The following is an 18,012-nucleotide window of genomic DNA, read 5'->3' on the forward strand; positions in this document are numbered from 1 at the left end:
AGGTTGTTCATGTTGCACCATGACACCAGAGGGTCCGTCTCGCTGCTGTAGGCCGACACGTCCCCATCAGAGATGAGGCAGATGAGGGTGGTGTCAGCAAATTTCAGGAGCTTGACAGACTGGTGTCCAGATGTGCAGCTGATGGTGTACAGGGAGAACAGCAGAGGAGAAAGGACGCAACCTTGGGGGGATCCAGTGCTGATGGTCTGGGTGTCAGAGACATGCTTCCCCAGCCTCACGAACTACCGTCTGTCAGTCAGGAAGTCCGTAATCCACCTGCACATGGAGTCAGGCACATTAAGCTGGGAGAGCTTGTCACGGAGCAGAGCTGGGATGATCGTATTGAAGGCAGAGCTGAAGTCCACAAACAGTATCCTGGCGTAGGATCCAGTCCAGGTGCTAGTGGAGGGCCATGTTTACAGTGTCATCTACAGATCTGTTGGCTCTGTAGGTGAACTGTAATGTCCTTAAGGTGGGACAAGACGAGGCACTCAAAAGTCTTCATGACCACAGAAGTCAGAGCAACAGGTCTGTAGTCATTAAGGCCAGTGATCCTTGTCTTTTTGGGAACTGGAACAATGGCTGAGGCCTTGAAGCAAGCTGGCACATGACAGTTCTCCAGTGAGGTGTTAAAAATGTGTGTGAACACCGGAGACAGCTGATTGGCTCAGTGCTTCAGGGTGGAGGGGGAGACTTATACCCCTTTCCCACTGGCCAAAAAACCCTTTTAAACCCATAAACGCACCGACCCGCGTCAACCCGGCACGTCTGTCTGACTACCCATTTCTCCGACCATACATTTCTTTATTTTTGAGTCCATTAGTCCGACCTCCCATTTCTCCGACTTAAGTAGCCCTAACTCTCAACCTTACCCTAAACCTAACCTTAACACTGTAGAATGGGTAGTCGGAGAAATGAGCTGTCGGACTTTTCAATCGGACTGATGTATGCCCCCCCGTCGACCCGCGTCAAATGACTCGGCAAGCGACGCGGGTTAAAATCGCCTTCAATCGGCTCGACTCTGATCGGCTTGCAGTGGGAACACCAGACCCGGCTCAACCCGCTAATTTATGTGATGACATTGGGCGTTACGTGATGCCACATCATCGTACCAGTCGCGTCTCACGTAGGCTACCAAAACAAAGCTCTGCTTGCATTCAAGACTGGGATTTAAAGATCAAAGAACACTGACCAAAAAAGATTGAAAAAAAAGAAGCGACAGTCTGTTTAACTGACATGTTGTGCCGCGGACGTCTATCATAAGGCGGCCGCGGCAGACTCGCTGTCCTCCGTGGCGGGCGGCTGGGGCATGACACGGTGTTTCTCGCACTGCGAATGAAAGCGGGGCGACTGTTTTATGCGGGGGTTAGACAGACAGACCCGGCTCATTTTGGTCAATGGGAAAGAAGCCAAATGCCGATTGTTAGCGGGTCGACCCGCATTTAAAAAACCTGCGTCGACCCGCTGATGTTAGTAGGAAAACGGCTAGAGTTTGGGCCTGCAGCTTTGCACGGGTTCAGCCGTTTAAACAGTCTCCTCACCTCTCCTTCTTTGATTTGATTTGATTTCTACGATGGAGAGAGGTGTGAGAGGTGTGGGGGAGGGTGGCACTTGGGTGTGGGGCTGTGTAGGTGATCCAGGTTTGGAGGAGCTGTTGCTGATCGATGGCTGATGGTTGGAGGTGTGGGGGATATCAGGTCTGTCCCATTGTCTTTCAAAGCGGCAGTAGAACTCGTTCAGGCTGTTGGCCAGGCGTAGGTCATTGACAGAGGGACACTTGAAATACTGTACTGGCAGTATGCTCCACATTATTTGTGACAGAAGGAGCAAGCTCTTTAGTTGATTTTAATTGTGTAAAAAAATATTTGTTTGTTCTTGTTATTGCATGAAAAGTAAAACACTCTAAAAACGTTGGCTATTTCATGTGTAGGCCTATGTTCTAATTTTTATCACATTTTCATTCACATATTTCTGAGGTGAGTCTATTATTATTACAGTAGGGTCTTGATAAAAGGGAAAAACATCCTTGAAGTGATTTAGGCACTGAGTGGTCAACAAACAGCATAATACCGAACAAGCACTATACACAGTTTTCAAGTTTCCACTCTACCGGTCCACCTATTCAACACATGATAACCACCACTAAGCTACCTGTTTGCAATGGTTATCATGCCAAACTGTTCACTAGAGATGTCTACCAAGTCAAAAAAACAAATTAGAAATTGCCCACCCGTTCGATTGCGGGAGGCCAATTTTGGGGTCTTGGCTCATGGACTAATTGTGGGCAGTACTGTAAGTCAGAGAGCAGTTATTCTGTAGTGGGCGTAGCTGTGTACTGTAGCAGCCTCCGAGGCTGAAAAACAAACCTGCTTTGAGTGACAGCTGAGTGAGTGTATGCTTGCCACGAGCCGGCATGCACTGTAGTCTTGGCTCCATTTCTGGATTAACCGGGAGTTTGGGTAGATGGCGTCATCAGAACAGCCCACTCTACTCTTAGAAAGGCTCTGTGTGATGTCACAGAGGACATGTCCATCTTCATGTAAGTCCTGTCTACATGTGTACCTTAAAGGAGACATATTATGCCCCTTTTTCACAAATTCTTAAAGACACGTCTGTGACATGCTTTGGACAAAATACCCCAAGGATCAAACATCACAGCTCTTTTCATCCTCTCAAAACAGCCCTGTTCAGAACGGCTGGTTTCAGTGCCTGTCCCTTTAAATGCAAATGAACCACTGAACCTACTTACATCACTGGAAGACAACTGAGGGAACAGCTTGTAAAACCACGTGGATTTCAACCTAGAGAGCCTGAAAATTACAGATTTTTTTTTGTCAATTCTGACATTTTGGGGGCCGGAAGGCAAGACAAACACCCAAATATATGGTAAAGAGCCTTCAAAAAGTGATATTTCCATAATATGTCCCCTTCAAAGGTAGGGTTGGAGATCCTGGAAAAACTATTCTAGCAGGCCACATTTTGAAAATACACAATTCAAAAGTCCTAGCTCCTTTCCTCAGACTTCTCTCTGAAGCCACGCCTCCAGAGCGCAGGAACAGGCAATCAACGTGAAGCCCCACTATGAGACATAAAAAAGCCACACAATGGTGCTCACAATAGAATTACATTGGGGCGACACCTTTGCGGCGCGACAGCATCGCTAACTTTCCTCCAGCTTTTTCTCGTGGCTCATTCATGTGAAAGAAAACACCTGACATAATGATAAACCATCCAGCTTCTAGCTCAGAGCTACATCACCACCTACCAGACTGGAGTGTGGTACATTGGATCACTGGCGTTGTCTTTTCCGTGGCGTACTCGTTGAAGACTCTGAGCATGCACGTGATTAGTGCACGAAGAGCGGTACGCTCAGAGGAGGGAGGGGGGGACAGAGATGGCAGTTTGACACATCACAATCCAATTGACTTGAACGTGGCGTTCAGCATGATTGGATGTTTTTACAGGATTGTCTGTTCCACAGGTGACAGACTCTTTTCATTTTCGTGAAAAAGCATTTCATTACTTGGTTGCAATTGGGGTTTGAAGAGGATTTCAAGCAATTCATAAAAAAAATGTCCAGAAAGAGATCTCCAACCCTAGCTTTAAGTTGTAATACTGCATCATAGTGTTTTCTTTTAATTGAATCCGACTTTATAAACAGCGTGTTCTCAAGCACAGGAGGAATGGAAAGTGTTGAAGTGTTAATTTGAAGATTTGTACCATAACGGAGCAGGTGACTCAAACCCAAAAAGTTACATCGCACACGGGTCCATTACCAACTCCACGCTCTAGGAACATAATGTTACAAGATACATGTGCTCACACAGTGTAACACGGTCAACAGCTTGTTTCCATCCAAAATTTGCAGATGGGCACCAGGCTGCTCCCAAACCTTTTTACACATGCTCACACAGAACTCACATTACTGCACCATCACCTGTCGTAGTGATAAAAATATATTTATATTTATTCTAGCAGTTGAAAGAAACAGAACTGTGCCCAATGTCATACAGAAACATAATAAACTGTATATAATACAGTGAAGCAGTACTCTTAAAAACACTTCTTCTGCATATGTGTGTGCTCGACTGTTAGTGTTTTCTTTATCCTGTGTACCGCAGCCTCATTGAAGGCTATTCCACAAAGCCTTCTTGTGTGGGCACTTGTAAACTTAGCTCAGTGCCTTTTCAGCATAATCTAATGGATTTGTTCTCCAGCGTGTCCTTGTTTCTGAAGGTTTACAAGAAATGAAAAATGTTTTTGCAGGACATGGAGAAAACTGTCTAGACTTGGGAGCACAGTGGATGCGCAACGGGCATATACCCACTTGACATCTGAAAAGAATTGATAAAAATAAATTGTAGAGAATTGTGAATACGAATGCACTCTGCCCCCAATTCTAACTTTTCTGAGATAATGTCCTATTCTTTTTTTTTTTCTCTTTTTCCCCTCTTCCTGTTTTCATGTGGAGGGATTTCTTTGGCTGTGTGCTCTTATTCCTCAGCTGAGGTGTGGAGCTTGGGAGATAAGAGAATATTACCTGGCACTAACTCTGCCATTGTTCCAGTGGACTAGCACCTTGTTACTCTCCCTGTTTCAAATTGTTTAAGAGATAATACAAACTTATTCTACTGGAAAAAAATTGAGGTTATTAAAAGGAGTCACTGTGGAGAGTGAGAGAGGTTATTGCAGAAGGGGTGAGAAAGAGAAAGGGAGAGCGTGAGAGCCTTGTCCCATGGCTCTTACTTGCTCCGTCTGGCTCTGTGACCGCGTAACAGTCCTCTGTTTGGACAGAGCAGACCTTGTATGAGAGAGGAATAAATGAAGAGAGGGAATAAAATGCACGAAGAAAAAGACTGAAAGGGAGCAGAACAGAGGAGAAGGTCATGAAGGAAGAGAAAGAGAGAGAGTCTTTTAGCGGGTAAACAAACGAATGGTCACAGCAGCAGAAGATACAGTAGGGCCAGTGCACCCACCACAGGCAGCACGGTGTATCGCTTCATTTCCAACAGCTTCTGCTCGGGCACCCTTCAACACACGACACTGGACTTCTGCACATGTGTGTCCTCGTCGCATCCTGCCAAAACATTACGTGCATGCACAGCCATTCAAGTTGCAGCCTATACTGCTTTTTGTACACTCTGCGCGCGCACACACACACACAGAAACACACACACACACACACACACACACACACACACACACACACACACACACAGAAGCCGGCATTTCAAGGCGTTCGTTTCTCTGTGAGGCAAAGAAGCAGCGTGACAGACCCCAGCGTGCAGAATAAAGACTTATCCGCTGTCATTCTCTCCCTCACAGACCGGGGGATTTTGCATGGGACTTGCTGAACCTGGTTTTGAGGTTTTTATTTATTTATTTCATCTGTTATCAAGGGCTTGGGGAGGCATAACGTGCCTTTGGTGAGAAGGAGTACAATACGCTACAAACCCCTCAGTGATGGATTTCACTACTCAGATCCTGTGCCGCTTTGATTTATGATATAATATAGAGTGATACGCCGCTCATACTACACAATAGTGCTATACCCCATACTGATGTAATTCTAGCTCACTGTCACCTCTTAGCCTGTCACAGCCTGCTGTGCTTGGGAGAGAAAAAAAAGGGAAGAACCCTCAAATGCACTTCAAGGGCAATTTGATTGAATTAACCAGCCATTAGATGTATGAGATGAGCTGTAATTGCAGGGGTATTTATCTATGCAGATGAATGAGTTTTGACCACAAGGTCATGATACTGCCGCGCTGTTCTCAGGACAGCCTGACTGAGTGTGTGTACCTGTTTGCTTCTGTATTGTTTTCACCTCTTTACCGCTGAGCCTCGATGAACACATTTTTTGCTCCTTATGGCGTCGGCGCTTGATGGTGTTTTTTTTATAGACCTGCTCAGCGGCGCTCATTTCTCTCCCTCTTGTCGCAGTCCTCGTTAATGACTGAGAGAATAGGAATTAGAGGCAACAAATTAGCTGCAGTGTGTTCGTGTCAGTCAGGTGCAGTGGGAGCAGATGCTGTGTGCAGTTTACACGATCATGTCAACATGTTCTCTCCTTAGTTCACGCTGTCTCTTTGTCTCTTCTCTATCTTTAAACCAATCTTTGTCTGTATCTCTACTGTAACTACCATTTGCATAGACAGAGTATAAAATTTTAATATACACCCTCTCTCTCTCTCTCCCTCAGGCCTGTCCCTGTTGTTCCCTCTGAGAGGAAGAGGAAGTGATGTCACGCCACCACCACCGCTTTGAGAGGGACTACCGGGGACCCTGGGAGCGAAGAGACATCCGTCCGTCTGGCCTGCACAATGGAGGAGCCAATCATAGCTGTGCCTCTGCCGTCGTCAATGGCAACAACCGTCCGGGACTCCTTCCCCTCCCAGTCATCCCATCCCTCCTGCCCACCCCGGTTACAGTTGCCGTGACAACATCCAGCAGCGACATAGCGGTCAAGCGAGGCATCACGGCAGCAGGATCGGTGGCTCCGGCGTCGGCCAAGGTAAGAGCTCCGTCCAGAAACGGACGCCGGGGAAACCTGTGTCCATCCTCCTGCTCTTTCAAGCTCCTTTTTTTTTTTAGATTTTGTCTCTTCCTGTGTCCACTTCTTAATCTGTGTGGACTTCCCAACTGAACATAATCTCCAACTTTCTCCATTCCATTGAGGCTTTCCAGCTTTCCCTGCTTTCATGCTGTCTTCCAGCTCTGCAAATGTTTCTGCACTGTCCAGCTCATGCCTGTCTTTCATGCCTGTCTTCATGGTTCAACTCATGGCTCTTCCAGCCCTTCCACTCTCCCTTTCTCTCTCTATCTCTTTTCCCTCTCCTTCTGTGCTGCCTCGTGCACTCTCCACCCTTATCCCTCACTCTACTTCTGCTACTCTCCCTGCACTCACTCCATCCAATGCCCCATTCTTGGCAAACCAATTTCCTTCCATCTTCATTTTCTCTCTCTGCCAAATGGCAGGCTTTTGCTGCCTTTTTCTCCTTGGTAATTTTTTTCCTTCATTATGTAAATGACCTCTGACAGTGGCTCAGTGGCTGCTGCTGTCAGAACGGATGGTTAGTGGGTGGTGCTTTTCCAAATAAGCAAATAAACACAAAGGTCCATATCATTACACAAGCACAATATCAGACTTTTAGTTAATATCAGACTTTACGGCTGCACAGTTCATTTTCATTTCCTATTGAAACCTCTTATTTTCAAATCAAACCATAGCTTAGGCATAGATTCATAAATATAGTTCAAAATCAGTTGGTTTTCAGCATGATTGGCTGTGATTGGCTGATTAGCCTCTTCTCTGCCAGCTAGATTTGAACTCCATACAATGGGTCTTGCGATGCAGCCCAGACGAAGATACACACACACACAGCATGTTGTCAGTGTTTAAGGTCTTCAGCCATGAGCTGTGAAATGTTTTAAGGTCAAAGTAATCAGACACTTAAAACATCATCACCCTGCTGAACACTGCAGGGGCTCATGTCCACGCCGGCAGTGACGCCACCGTGCCCTAGATAGTGGCCATCAGAAATATAACTCATCCATTGTTAAGTGGTCTGAACACTGAAGAGCTGCAATCAGAAAGTGGTGATTGATTTTTGTTTAAAGAGAGAGAGAGAGAGAGAGAAGGAAGGAAGAGAGAGATAGAAAACCCAATACTGATTTGAATAATCAATGTTTTGTTGTAAACACACAATTGAGCTGTCCATTAAGGAAAAATGGTCAAAACTGTAATGAGCTGGTCCATTTAGGTTTGAGATCCCGTAAGTGCAACTTTTAGCATATGATTCACATAGTTTCCATATTCATCGGTTCATTCAGTGACCCTAAATGTCCTGTGTGGAGGCATCTGCATTTGCTCTACCTCTCCTTCCCCTTATTCAGGTTCCCCCTTTCATCTCCTTTGCTGCCTATATACAGTATACAGTAATACACCGATTTCTTCAAGTGGCAGTAAAAGCGTGTTTGAGTTTGGCTTTGTTGTTTACGTTCCTAATTTGGCTGTGTATCATATTTATTCTTGAGTTCAACATTTACAGAGAAAAACTGCAGCGCTATAGTCAAGAGCCATACAGTTTGTGTTCTCTACCCCCTCGTCCAGGGATTTGCTCGCTATCTGGCTGTCAGCAGCGTGTGAAAAGAGGGGCCTTTACCAAAAAAGAGTTAGACATTTCAGGCTCTCCCCTGCCTCTGCTTCCATGGATACCATTCATCTTCTTTCCACACTCCTCCCTGCTATCAGATCATTTGCTTTAATTTAAACTTCCAGCAGATCCATCTGGGATTTTTTTCTTTTCCCCCCTTCAGCACCTTGCTCTCATAGGAGCCTGTACTCTAAGAGCAGAGGTAAACAATGCTCTGGTAATTTAGTCCGTAAGTGCACATCATTAGATAGCCTGCTGAATGCACTGACCACAGACACAGTAAATCTGCTCTGGCACCATGTCAGCCCTTCCTTTTGTGCAGCTGAATAATTACATACATCCTGACAAAGTCTGGCCAACTCCCACTGTGGCCATTGTCATCATTCAATGGCTGCCAGAGCAATTAGGTGCCTTGCCTCGCACGTGAGAGCACATTTGTTTAAAGGTACACTATATGTGGAAATGCATGCATGTGTGTGTGTGTGTGTGTGTGTGTGTGTGTGTGTGTGTGTGCAGCAGATATTATGCAGATCCTTCCCTAGATGCCACTCTGTTAGCTTCATTCAGGGATCTACCTCTCTACTTTGTCTTGTCTCTGACAGTCTTTTGTAAGTCAGGCAATGGAGACCAGCAGCATTTAAAAAGGGAAATACCCAGAGTCTGGGCTCTGCTTTAATTATGGCATAGAAAAGATGCAAAGGCCTAAAGAGTTGGCCAACACCACAGAAGCCCGTCTTTCTGTCTTCTTCCCGGCCTTCTGCTGTCCTCACTTGCTCCCTCTCTCTCTTCCTGTCATCTTCGATCAAAGCTGCTGGGGGGTCACAAAGAGTGTGATGGACGGATGCAGCTCTGTCTCTGTGGTCCCTGTGTCTCAGCTCCGTCCATGGCTACACTAAAAAGCTGACAGACTGTTATTGATCTCTGGCGGTTGGAGACTCTCTCCTCATACACACGGGGGCCCTAGTAGGGAAACAGTCCAATAGCCAGGCGTGCCACGTATATATAGGAGTGTGTGTGTGTGCGTGTATGAAAGTGGCGTCCCTGCTCATTATCACTGTACCGTGCACATATTAGTTTTAGATATTACTGTGTAGTTAAAACCATAAAAGGAAATTGTCATTTCCCTTGATGTTAAAATGGAATAGAGCAGGTGTATAATGTTACTGGGTATTTCTGAGGTCTGTTACAAATAACCTCATCTGGTCTGTTTCATCTTTAATGATCAAGTGAAGCACTATCTGGTTTGCATAATGGTGCTGGAGTGTGTTTGTGTGCACATATGTGTGTGTTTCTGTGTGTGTGTGTGTGTGTGTATACGCATGCATATGGAGCGCACACATATGGAGCGCACACGTGTAAAGGTGCGCATATGTGTGGGTGTGTGTAGGACAAATGCTGAGAGTGGAAAAGTGCCATCTGCTCGTGTTGTCCATCCTGATGTAAAGCTAACCACATGGAACAGTGAACTATAGTTAATTTAGAGCTACACTTTGTTACACCCCGCCGGGCCATTAATTAATCTTTATGTATTTTTGTGCCACTGTCGTGGATATATAGTCACTGCACACACTAAATCCATATTGTTCAGACCACGGCTCTTTCTGTCTCCTGCTGATGAACAGGATTTATCCATCAGCCGTCCACTTTCACCTCATAATTAGACAAGTTGTGACCTGCACATTCACCATGCTGTGAGATAATAATGGAACTTTACGAGATGGAGTTGTTTTAGAGGTAAATGCAAAGACTGCTTGCTGAAAAACTGCCCCTGAAGGCAACGTGCATCAGCGGTTTTGCATGAATTTACCTAAAAAAAAACTCTTGTCTTGTAACGTTCCGTTATTATCTCATAGCGTGGTGAATGTGTTGTCCACCAGAGCATTTTGGAGTTGTTGGATTGTGTATTTGATAAGTTTGATGAGGAAAACTAAGAAATCCCATGAGCCTCCGTAGTGTAGCTCTGAACAGCTCGTGGCTCTGCTCCGTCGTTCTTAAAATAGCTTGCACCGACAATTAAAGGTAACTAATCTACTGCTATGACTATAGGGATTATGGCAATGGGCCAATTTGCCAAAATGTTGAACTACCCCTTTAAAATGTGAATAACACTCAACTTGCTAGGTAATAATTAAATGGGTTTTTTTTAAAGAAGTGATTGTGCAGTTTGTTAGCTTTGCAAAAATCAACCACACAGTCAGTCCAGGTTTCTGGCAAGTATTTTAATGGCTGAGTGGCTAGAGTTTGGCCAATAAGACCAAAATAAACTACAGTTAATAAACCAATGTTTTTCACCATTCTGGTGGTTAACAATGAAGGTTTATATTCATTACAAGCATGAGGAGGCTGGAGAGATTTTGTGCATTTTATTTTGTTTTTGGCAAAGGAAAGAATTTAAACTCCACACCATCATGCATAAAAAAATATATTACCCCAGACACCTTTTTGGCTGTGTCCATTCACTTCAAGTGAAAGGTTTTGTGAAAGATCTCTGCTCAGTCAAACGGTTGCATTTTAATGTTACAGACTGATATTGAGTGTTAGTGAGGATTTGATGAGGTTTAAACATGGGCCAAAGCCAGAGTTTTTATCTGCTAAAACATTACTCAGAAAGTCTCTTCCCACAGATAGCCCTCTGAAACGTGGATTTCCCTGCACGGTCTAATCCCTTAATATGAAATTTTAAATCCATACTCCTCTGGTATTTAACAGCAGCAGCGCTGGACTTTGTATTTCTTTACCCAATCCTTATTGAACGCACATGCAGCCCCAGTTGATATTAAAATAATATATAGTCGTTGATCTGGAAAGTGCCACAAACTAATGCCTCAGTGTGGCTTTTTTTGTTTTTTTGGTTGTTGATTCTCTGTATCGCTGGTAATTTTATGGACTTTTTCTTTTTTACATCTCATCTGTGTTGAAATTTGCCAATAGACTTTGGTCTCATCTACAGAGCAGTCTCAAGCCAGCAGAGTGAGCTATTTGTTTATCCTGCAGGCACCTCATTAGTATAATGTTGGAAACAAACTTAAAGCAAGGTAGCATTCTTCATATCTGTGTGCTGTGTTCTTTTGCACAGCATGATATAGTGCAATAGCAGGATCTTTCAGCTAGGTTCAGTTTGGAAGATTTAAAGCGGCTCTGTAACATTACCCTCTGCATTAGTTACTCATATGTAATTGCTAAAAATAAAGATGCTAATGGCATACATTGCTTTTAAAGGGTGTATTCAGACCTGTGGCTCGTTTTTCTTTTGGGTTGTTTATGTTCACATGCCGGTAACAGTCCCAAGCAGTCCAACGATGTAAACACATGCCATATGCAAACCAACTGTTCTCTCATTGGTCAGAAATCTTACCTGGAAAGAGGAGGATGTTAACAGGGGACAAAAATAAACATGGAATAGAGGTATGGGCCTGGAAATTAAAATCCCAAGTCATTTGTGTACGTTTTTGGGCCGAACCCGACACAAAAAAAAGGAAGCTGACCCAAGTCGTCCTAGGTAAATTTTTTTCATCCCAAACGCGGCCCGATTCGGTGTGTGTGGTCGTTGAGAACCATGGGACATCAGCGGGGTCTTGCGTGTTGTGTCGGTTGCTGAGTCGATGTTTCGAAACAACTGCTCCAAACGAACCAGGTGTGAATACACCCTAAGAATATGTTTGTGTCCTAATGATCACAGGAAGTCTGATTGTTTCTGATCACTTCCTACAGTCTTGTTTATTCATTGTTTACAGGACTACTGTATAGGCAGCAGCACTGTCTCAGTGATGAACACTGGGCTTGAGTACTTCAAAGTCAGTTATGAAGAGTTTCAGTGTTACCTGTCAGTTGTCCTTGTGGCTACATATTTACTTTGATCTGAGTAGTTGCTGTGCTGTCAGGACCGTTTCTGAAACCATGACAACTAACAGGAGATGACATAATTTAAAGCAAAAACAACATTCATTTATTTAGATCTACCAAAAATAAAAATTGAAATGTCAGTAACTGTGGCAGTTAGTGAAGCAGCAGTGTGAGACTGAATGTTAAATTGTTACGTGAAGAGGGGAAACAAAGAGAAACACCTACCAGTACTGTATCCCCTCTATTGAGAAAGTGCGGGGCTTGTTCTTGGGCCCAGTTGTTGCAGTTAGAGGAGACTGGGGTAAGTTGAGCAACTTTTCATATTCAGGATCACTACATGAATGACAGTATTACTTTTGTCGCTAAGTAATATATCTGCATATATTTCAGGATGTTGAGCATCCTTACAAACAAACAGAATGAGTGTAAATCTAACTGTGTTATCATATATAATATAATATAGCATGTCCAAAAAAAGTGGTCTGGTGGCACAGCTTACCCCGTGTATAGGGTACTGTAAATTGAGCATACTGTAGGAGCGGGGTAAGTTGGCCACCTTTCATCCATCTCTCACCTCCCCTTTACTCAATACTCCACATGTCCAGGTTGCAGGTGAGTACAAACTGCTGGGTCCGGCTGCTGAGCCACCAACTCACTGAGGTTTGGGGAGTTTTGTGTTTGCGTTGCATTTTGGGAAGAATTCCTTATCTTTCTCTTTGAAAGTAACACTTGGCTCACTATAAACAACTGTGCCTGTTTCCAGGTATATACTTAGTCTAATCATACAAATCCAGAATCTTGATTTAGGACATAAACACTCATTAATGTGTATAGGGCAGCCCAGATCTACCATATTGACTTCATTAGTCCCCACAACTACCTCATGTTGTAGCTGTATAAAACAAATCTCTTTTGGTCTAAACACAATTCTCAGGGAACTTATGATCGACTAAATTCACTTTACTCATGTGGTTTTTACCTTCACAGACTCCATGAAATGATGCCTTTTCCTAAATATTTGGTCATGTGCTCAATTCTTCTCATGGTTTCCTAGCCACAAGGGGTGGCTCAACTTGCCCCTACAGTATGCACAACTTAGCCCAGTCTCCCCTATGCAACACAGAACACACAGACAAACATCTCACTCATCTTACAAAGGCCATAGTGGTAGTGCAGCTCCATCAGCAGCTGCAGCAGCGAGAGGAGCAACACCGAAGGCCTTTTCTACCTGCTGCTGCTCGCAAGTTCAACACACTGAACTGTTCCCAGCAAGCCAGCAGCCACTCCATTCACTGCACAGTATATGAAGTATCTCCTTAGCACTTTCAACTTTTTTTTCTCACCTTTGCAAGAAATATATGCCATATTGCACCGCATATAAACAGCACACAACAATGTGCGATATTACACCTCAAGCATATACGCCGATGATGTAAATATTTATTTTTTAGGGGAAGTAATCATTCTTTCTTGATGTAAATATTTCTTTTTCTCAGGCTACGCTCAATAGGTTCCCTCGATTATATCCTGCTGCTGTAATGATGCGAGTTTTCCCCCCGTGGGAATAATAATTTTCATCATATCGTATCTTACAGCCATAGGACCGCTTGCAAAAACGAAAGGCGGTAAACAATAAAGATAGATAACTTGATATTAACCTTTATTTCTTCTTATTAAAAGCCATCCCCAAGAAAGAGCGTTACTGCAGCTTCGGTTCTGATACCTACCGCTGTTTGATCTTCGGCTGATAGGGATTCAATGTAATACCTGCTGCTGGCAGTCCATTAAAGTGGTTTTCCCCAGCAACACCACATGAAGTGTTCTGTTCTGCTGAACACGTCTCAACAGAAAGCACTATACATCAATTTCTTTTGAATGGCTTATTTGTCAAACCGCTTTTGATGAAAGGATCATCATCCCATGTCAGATCTCACCACCTGGCAGAGAGTTTTTTTCTTTTTCTTTAATGGATGGCTGCTCCACTGCCATTGCCAGTGCATAATTTAAAAGCTACAATTGTATAAAATGAGAAAAAATGTCGTGTTTTTGCAAAAGGTCTGTTTTGAAAGCTCAGGTAAGCTGACAGCACCAATCAATAGAACTCATCTTGAAACAAAATCGCACATTGTGTCTTGTTGGTCATTGATTTCAGCCAGGTCAGCGCGGCAATAGATCCAAGGCGACCACATGCTGCGGCCAACACAACATGGCATCCAGAGAAACAGCAGGTGTTGTGGCCTCACTCCGACACAATCAAAGAAGAGAGAAAACTCACAAAAACTACGACTCCTGTTGAGTGATATATATTTTCTTCCAGGACCAGTCTGAGGCATTTGTGTCATTCTCCACGGAAGTGACACGTGAATGGCAAGGCGAGCAAATTACAATGAAATATATTCCGGTCAGCTTTGGAACATCCAACATTTTTAGGGCCGCTGCGGGAACAGCATGTAAATTGACAGCGTGCTGCGACTGCGCATCACCTTTGTAGTGCATTAGCTTTCATTCCTGTATTTTTCTATTTAGCTTTTTAGCTTTCCCAGGCTCTTTAATTTGCATCAAGAAAAACTCTTTGTGTGAACATCACTCCCGTGTCAAGCAGCCTGGTAATGAACAGGACTGGAAGATTCCTAAAGTTTCTCAAATCACCGAATCTCTATTGAGGCTGAGGCTAAAAGCGAAGAAGTCTTTTGAAAAACTGGGATAACCTTGTGTCGAGTTGCTGTGAAATATATTGAATATGAGATGATTAAAGTTTAAGAAGGAGCACGCTGGGGGAGCTGGATGAGGGAGACGGAACAGAGACAGGAGGGAGGAAGGTGTGTGTGTGTGTGTGTGTGTGTGTGTGTGGAGGGGGGAGGGTGGGTGACAGGTGAGAGCTGCTTTTGAATTAGCTTCAGATTGTGGAGAAAAGTACAATTGTTCTATCAAACAGTTGAATTTTTTATCAGCAAGATAAGACGAATCTTTACATTTCCCAAGCAGACAGCCTCACCATGGGGTATTTAAGAAAAGCCTGCCCCCCCTATGCCGGAGTTCGAGAACACTAAACATAGCTGCAAGAAACATGATTGGTTCACAGCTTGAATGATAAAACGCAACTGTTTTTTTTTTACTTTACACTTGATGCTGTTTCATTATATAAATCCAAGTGTTTAGGCTAAACCAGAAATCATGTTGTCAATGTGTAACTGTCAGGAATCAATATTACTTCGCTCCATGATGCTTAAATCAAATGAAAATTTCAATAATATACAAACTCCAAATGCTCCCATATCAGTAAGAAGTGCTGTGTTTCTGAGGTGCCTTTATCTTTTTTTTTCCTGAGGAGCAGAAAGGTAAACAGTCTTCACTCTGCTGCCAGGATTTGATTTATTAGCTTCTGCTCTAGGTGTTGTCATTCTATCACGGACGCGCATTCACAGTGAAAATGCCACAAAAATCCATCTCTCTGAAGACGATTCCTCCGACGAAGACCGAGCTGATTGATGAGAATTGCTTTATTTCACCGCCGAAGCTTTCATTCATTATCCATGCAGCGTCATGTAAAACCTGAAGGCTTTTCGGGAGGTGAGTCAAGTGTCTTCTCTGTGTGACTTTCGGTGTTTGAGCAGTTATGCAATTTTAAATACGTGGGGGCCAGAGGTCTGTTGCGGATTTTGTTCTTTGTAAAGTGGTTAAGTGGTGCACGTGTCAGGGTACATTTTAGCGTTAAAAAGTCATCCCGTCTGACACCGAGCTGAGATGAACCTGTCAGCTCTTTCTGCCATGTCCGTCTGGTCCAAATGTCAGTTTGGATAAAGACAGCTCACAGTGGGTATGCAGAAAAAGCGTCCTTTAAGCGTTAGACGTGCCACTATTAAAAATGCCACTTTGCTTTTGCTTCTTCTTCTGATTGATTTTTTTTTTTTTTTTTGCCTCGCTGGGAAAACAGGATTTTGAAATTCCGAGCACAACAGAGTAAGCACGCAGCTTCCAAGGAATACATTGGTAACTTGTCTAGTTAAATTGCATACATCTGATTGTCTGACAGTGTATGAACCACGCATCACAATGTTCCTCCTCTGCTATTTTGTTTTCCATTAGTTGCGTCTTAGTTCTTTCTAATCTTTTTCCCGATGAGCGCAAACATCATCATGGTGTTTGTGGACAAACAACTCCACTGTCAGGCGTCGACAACAGACTCATTAAGAAACGAGGCGGACCTCAAGGGAGCGGAGCGCGGATTAAGCTGTGATTTTCCTTAAGATGATATATGGAAACTTTTGAGTCTTAACGAGAAGCAGTGATTGTGTGTTTACCGGGAGCAATTGCACAGGGGTCTGGAAGTCTCGGCACCATGTGGGGAGAATTAAAGCTTTCCACTCGGAATCAGACCAGGCAACGCCGCAGTGATTGCTAATCAAGGACAGAGATACAGAGCCAGGCGTAGAGACGGAGAGAAAAGCATAACGGAGTAGTGAAAGACAGAAAGACAGACAACTCAGTCATGAGAACTGCACACTGTCAGAACTGTCAGAGCAGAGGCACTGTGAAAAGGGAACTGTCAGACCTCAGCATTTGAAATCAGGTGGAGGGAAAATAGAGAGTCATGAATGTGTTGACAGATTTATCAGAAATCTCACACCCTCATCCCACAGTCAGGACATCATCATCATCATCTTTTTATTATCAACAGACAATATTGACAGCAGTGGTCTTGATTTGAGAAGAGAGAACAGTCCATACAGGAATGAAACAGTCGGCAGATGCGGGACGACAGCGATGCAACAGGTCAGAGAACAGGTGACAGCCAGCGTTATCTTTGTCTTGTCAATCTCACAGTGACAGGATGTTCCACAGGTTTCATCCAATCCGTATCCTCTCGTGGGTCCTCGTGCGCCTGTCTTCTTTTCTGTAGGTGCGGGATCCCAGCTGACCTTTTGTTCCAACAATGGAGCTTTCGCATTCATTCATCCCCGCCGCCGCCGCCTGTCTTTCCTATCACAAGTCTGCAAAACCCCGGCCAGGTCCTGATTCTCTCTCTGCTTTAGATGTAGCCGCCGGATTTCAATCCTCTCGGAGAAGATTCAAACAGAAAGCGGAGCGGGGTTATTGTTCTAAAAAACATGGATATCTCAGAATAGTTCACCTTTCAGGGTCGTGGCTTTGCGGCGGGTTTGTGTGGTTTACAAAGGGCTGCATGCGCGGCTTTGGCTGGAGAACAGAAGATGGTCCAGTAAGGGCTTGCTCACCTTTTTTTTTCTTCTTTTTTCTTCTATTGTGTGTGTGTGTGTGTGTGTGTTGGTGTGTGGGTGGGAATGGAAATCAGCCTCCTCAACACACCAGCTGTCTTATGAGTCTGGCTCCAAACTGACGGCCTGATGGCTCAATCTAATAACCAGTCATCGGATATCAGATTCAAATCTCTCTCTGCTTTGTGAAAGATGAGATGCAACCCCCTTTCTCTATTTATGTCACAGTGACTATGCAACGCGAGCGTGTGATATTGAAAGAGCCGAGGAGTGCGTTGTCATCCAATACTGTACATCTGCTCTCCCAGCGGTACACAACAAGAGATCATTGTCTCACTGACTGAGCAGAAACCGGCGCATCGGACTTCACCGCCGCAAACAAAGGTGTGTTTGCGAAGAAGTGCAGATTCAACTCGGATGTGCTGTGTGTGTGTGTGCGTGTGTGTGTGTCTGCTGGTCTCTGAGTTGCTCACCAGAGATGGTTTTGGAAAAATTTGGAAGCGTTATCCTGCTCCTCTGATGAAATCAGCAGTGGTACTGTAGAAACCCCCCTCCCCACTTTATCACTCTTTGCTTTTTATCTCCCGCCATCGCACTTCCATTTACTATTTCTATCTAATTCTTCAGCACACCCCCCCCCTCGCCCGCTTCGACCACCACCGCCCCTCCAGCCACTTCAAACAACTGCTTGTCTTTGTTGAAGCATAGATCCTCGTTCCTGTGTCAGCGTTGCCTCCCTCTGAGCGCGCTTGTGTGAAATTGGATTGCTGATCCGTTGG

At 44.3% G+C, this 18,012-nt stretch overlaps 1 protein-coding gene across 6 annotated transcripts in view; it reads left to right on the top strand.

Annotated features, from left to right (window-relative positions):
• Positions 1-18,012, top strand: part of klhl29 (kelch-like family member 29) — a 226,755-nt gene that overhangs the window by 74,684 nt on the left and 134,059 nt on the right. For all 6 annotated transcript variants that reach the window (XM_085771178.1, XM_085771172.1, XM_085771175.1 and 3 more), the window contains one exon: positions 6,203-6,514. In XM_085771178.1, the coding sequence (XP_085627304.1) occupies positions 6,242-6,514 (273 nt within the window). In that variant the 5' untranslated portion in view covers positions 6,203-6,241. The remainder of the gene's footprint in view (positions 1-6,202; positions 6,515-18,012) is intronic.

This window comes from Trachurus japonicus, chromosome 24, assembly GCF_045865225.1.
Source record: "Trachurus japonicus isolate A0001 chromosome 24, Traja_1.0".
Classification (NCBI taxonomy): domain Eukaryota; kingdom Metazoa; phylum Chordata; class Actinopteri; order Carangiformes; family Carangidae; genus Trachurus; species Trachurus japonicus.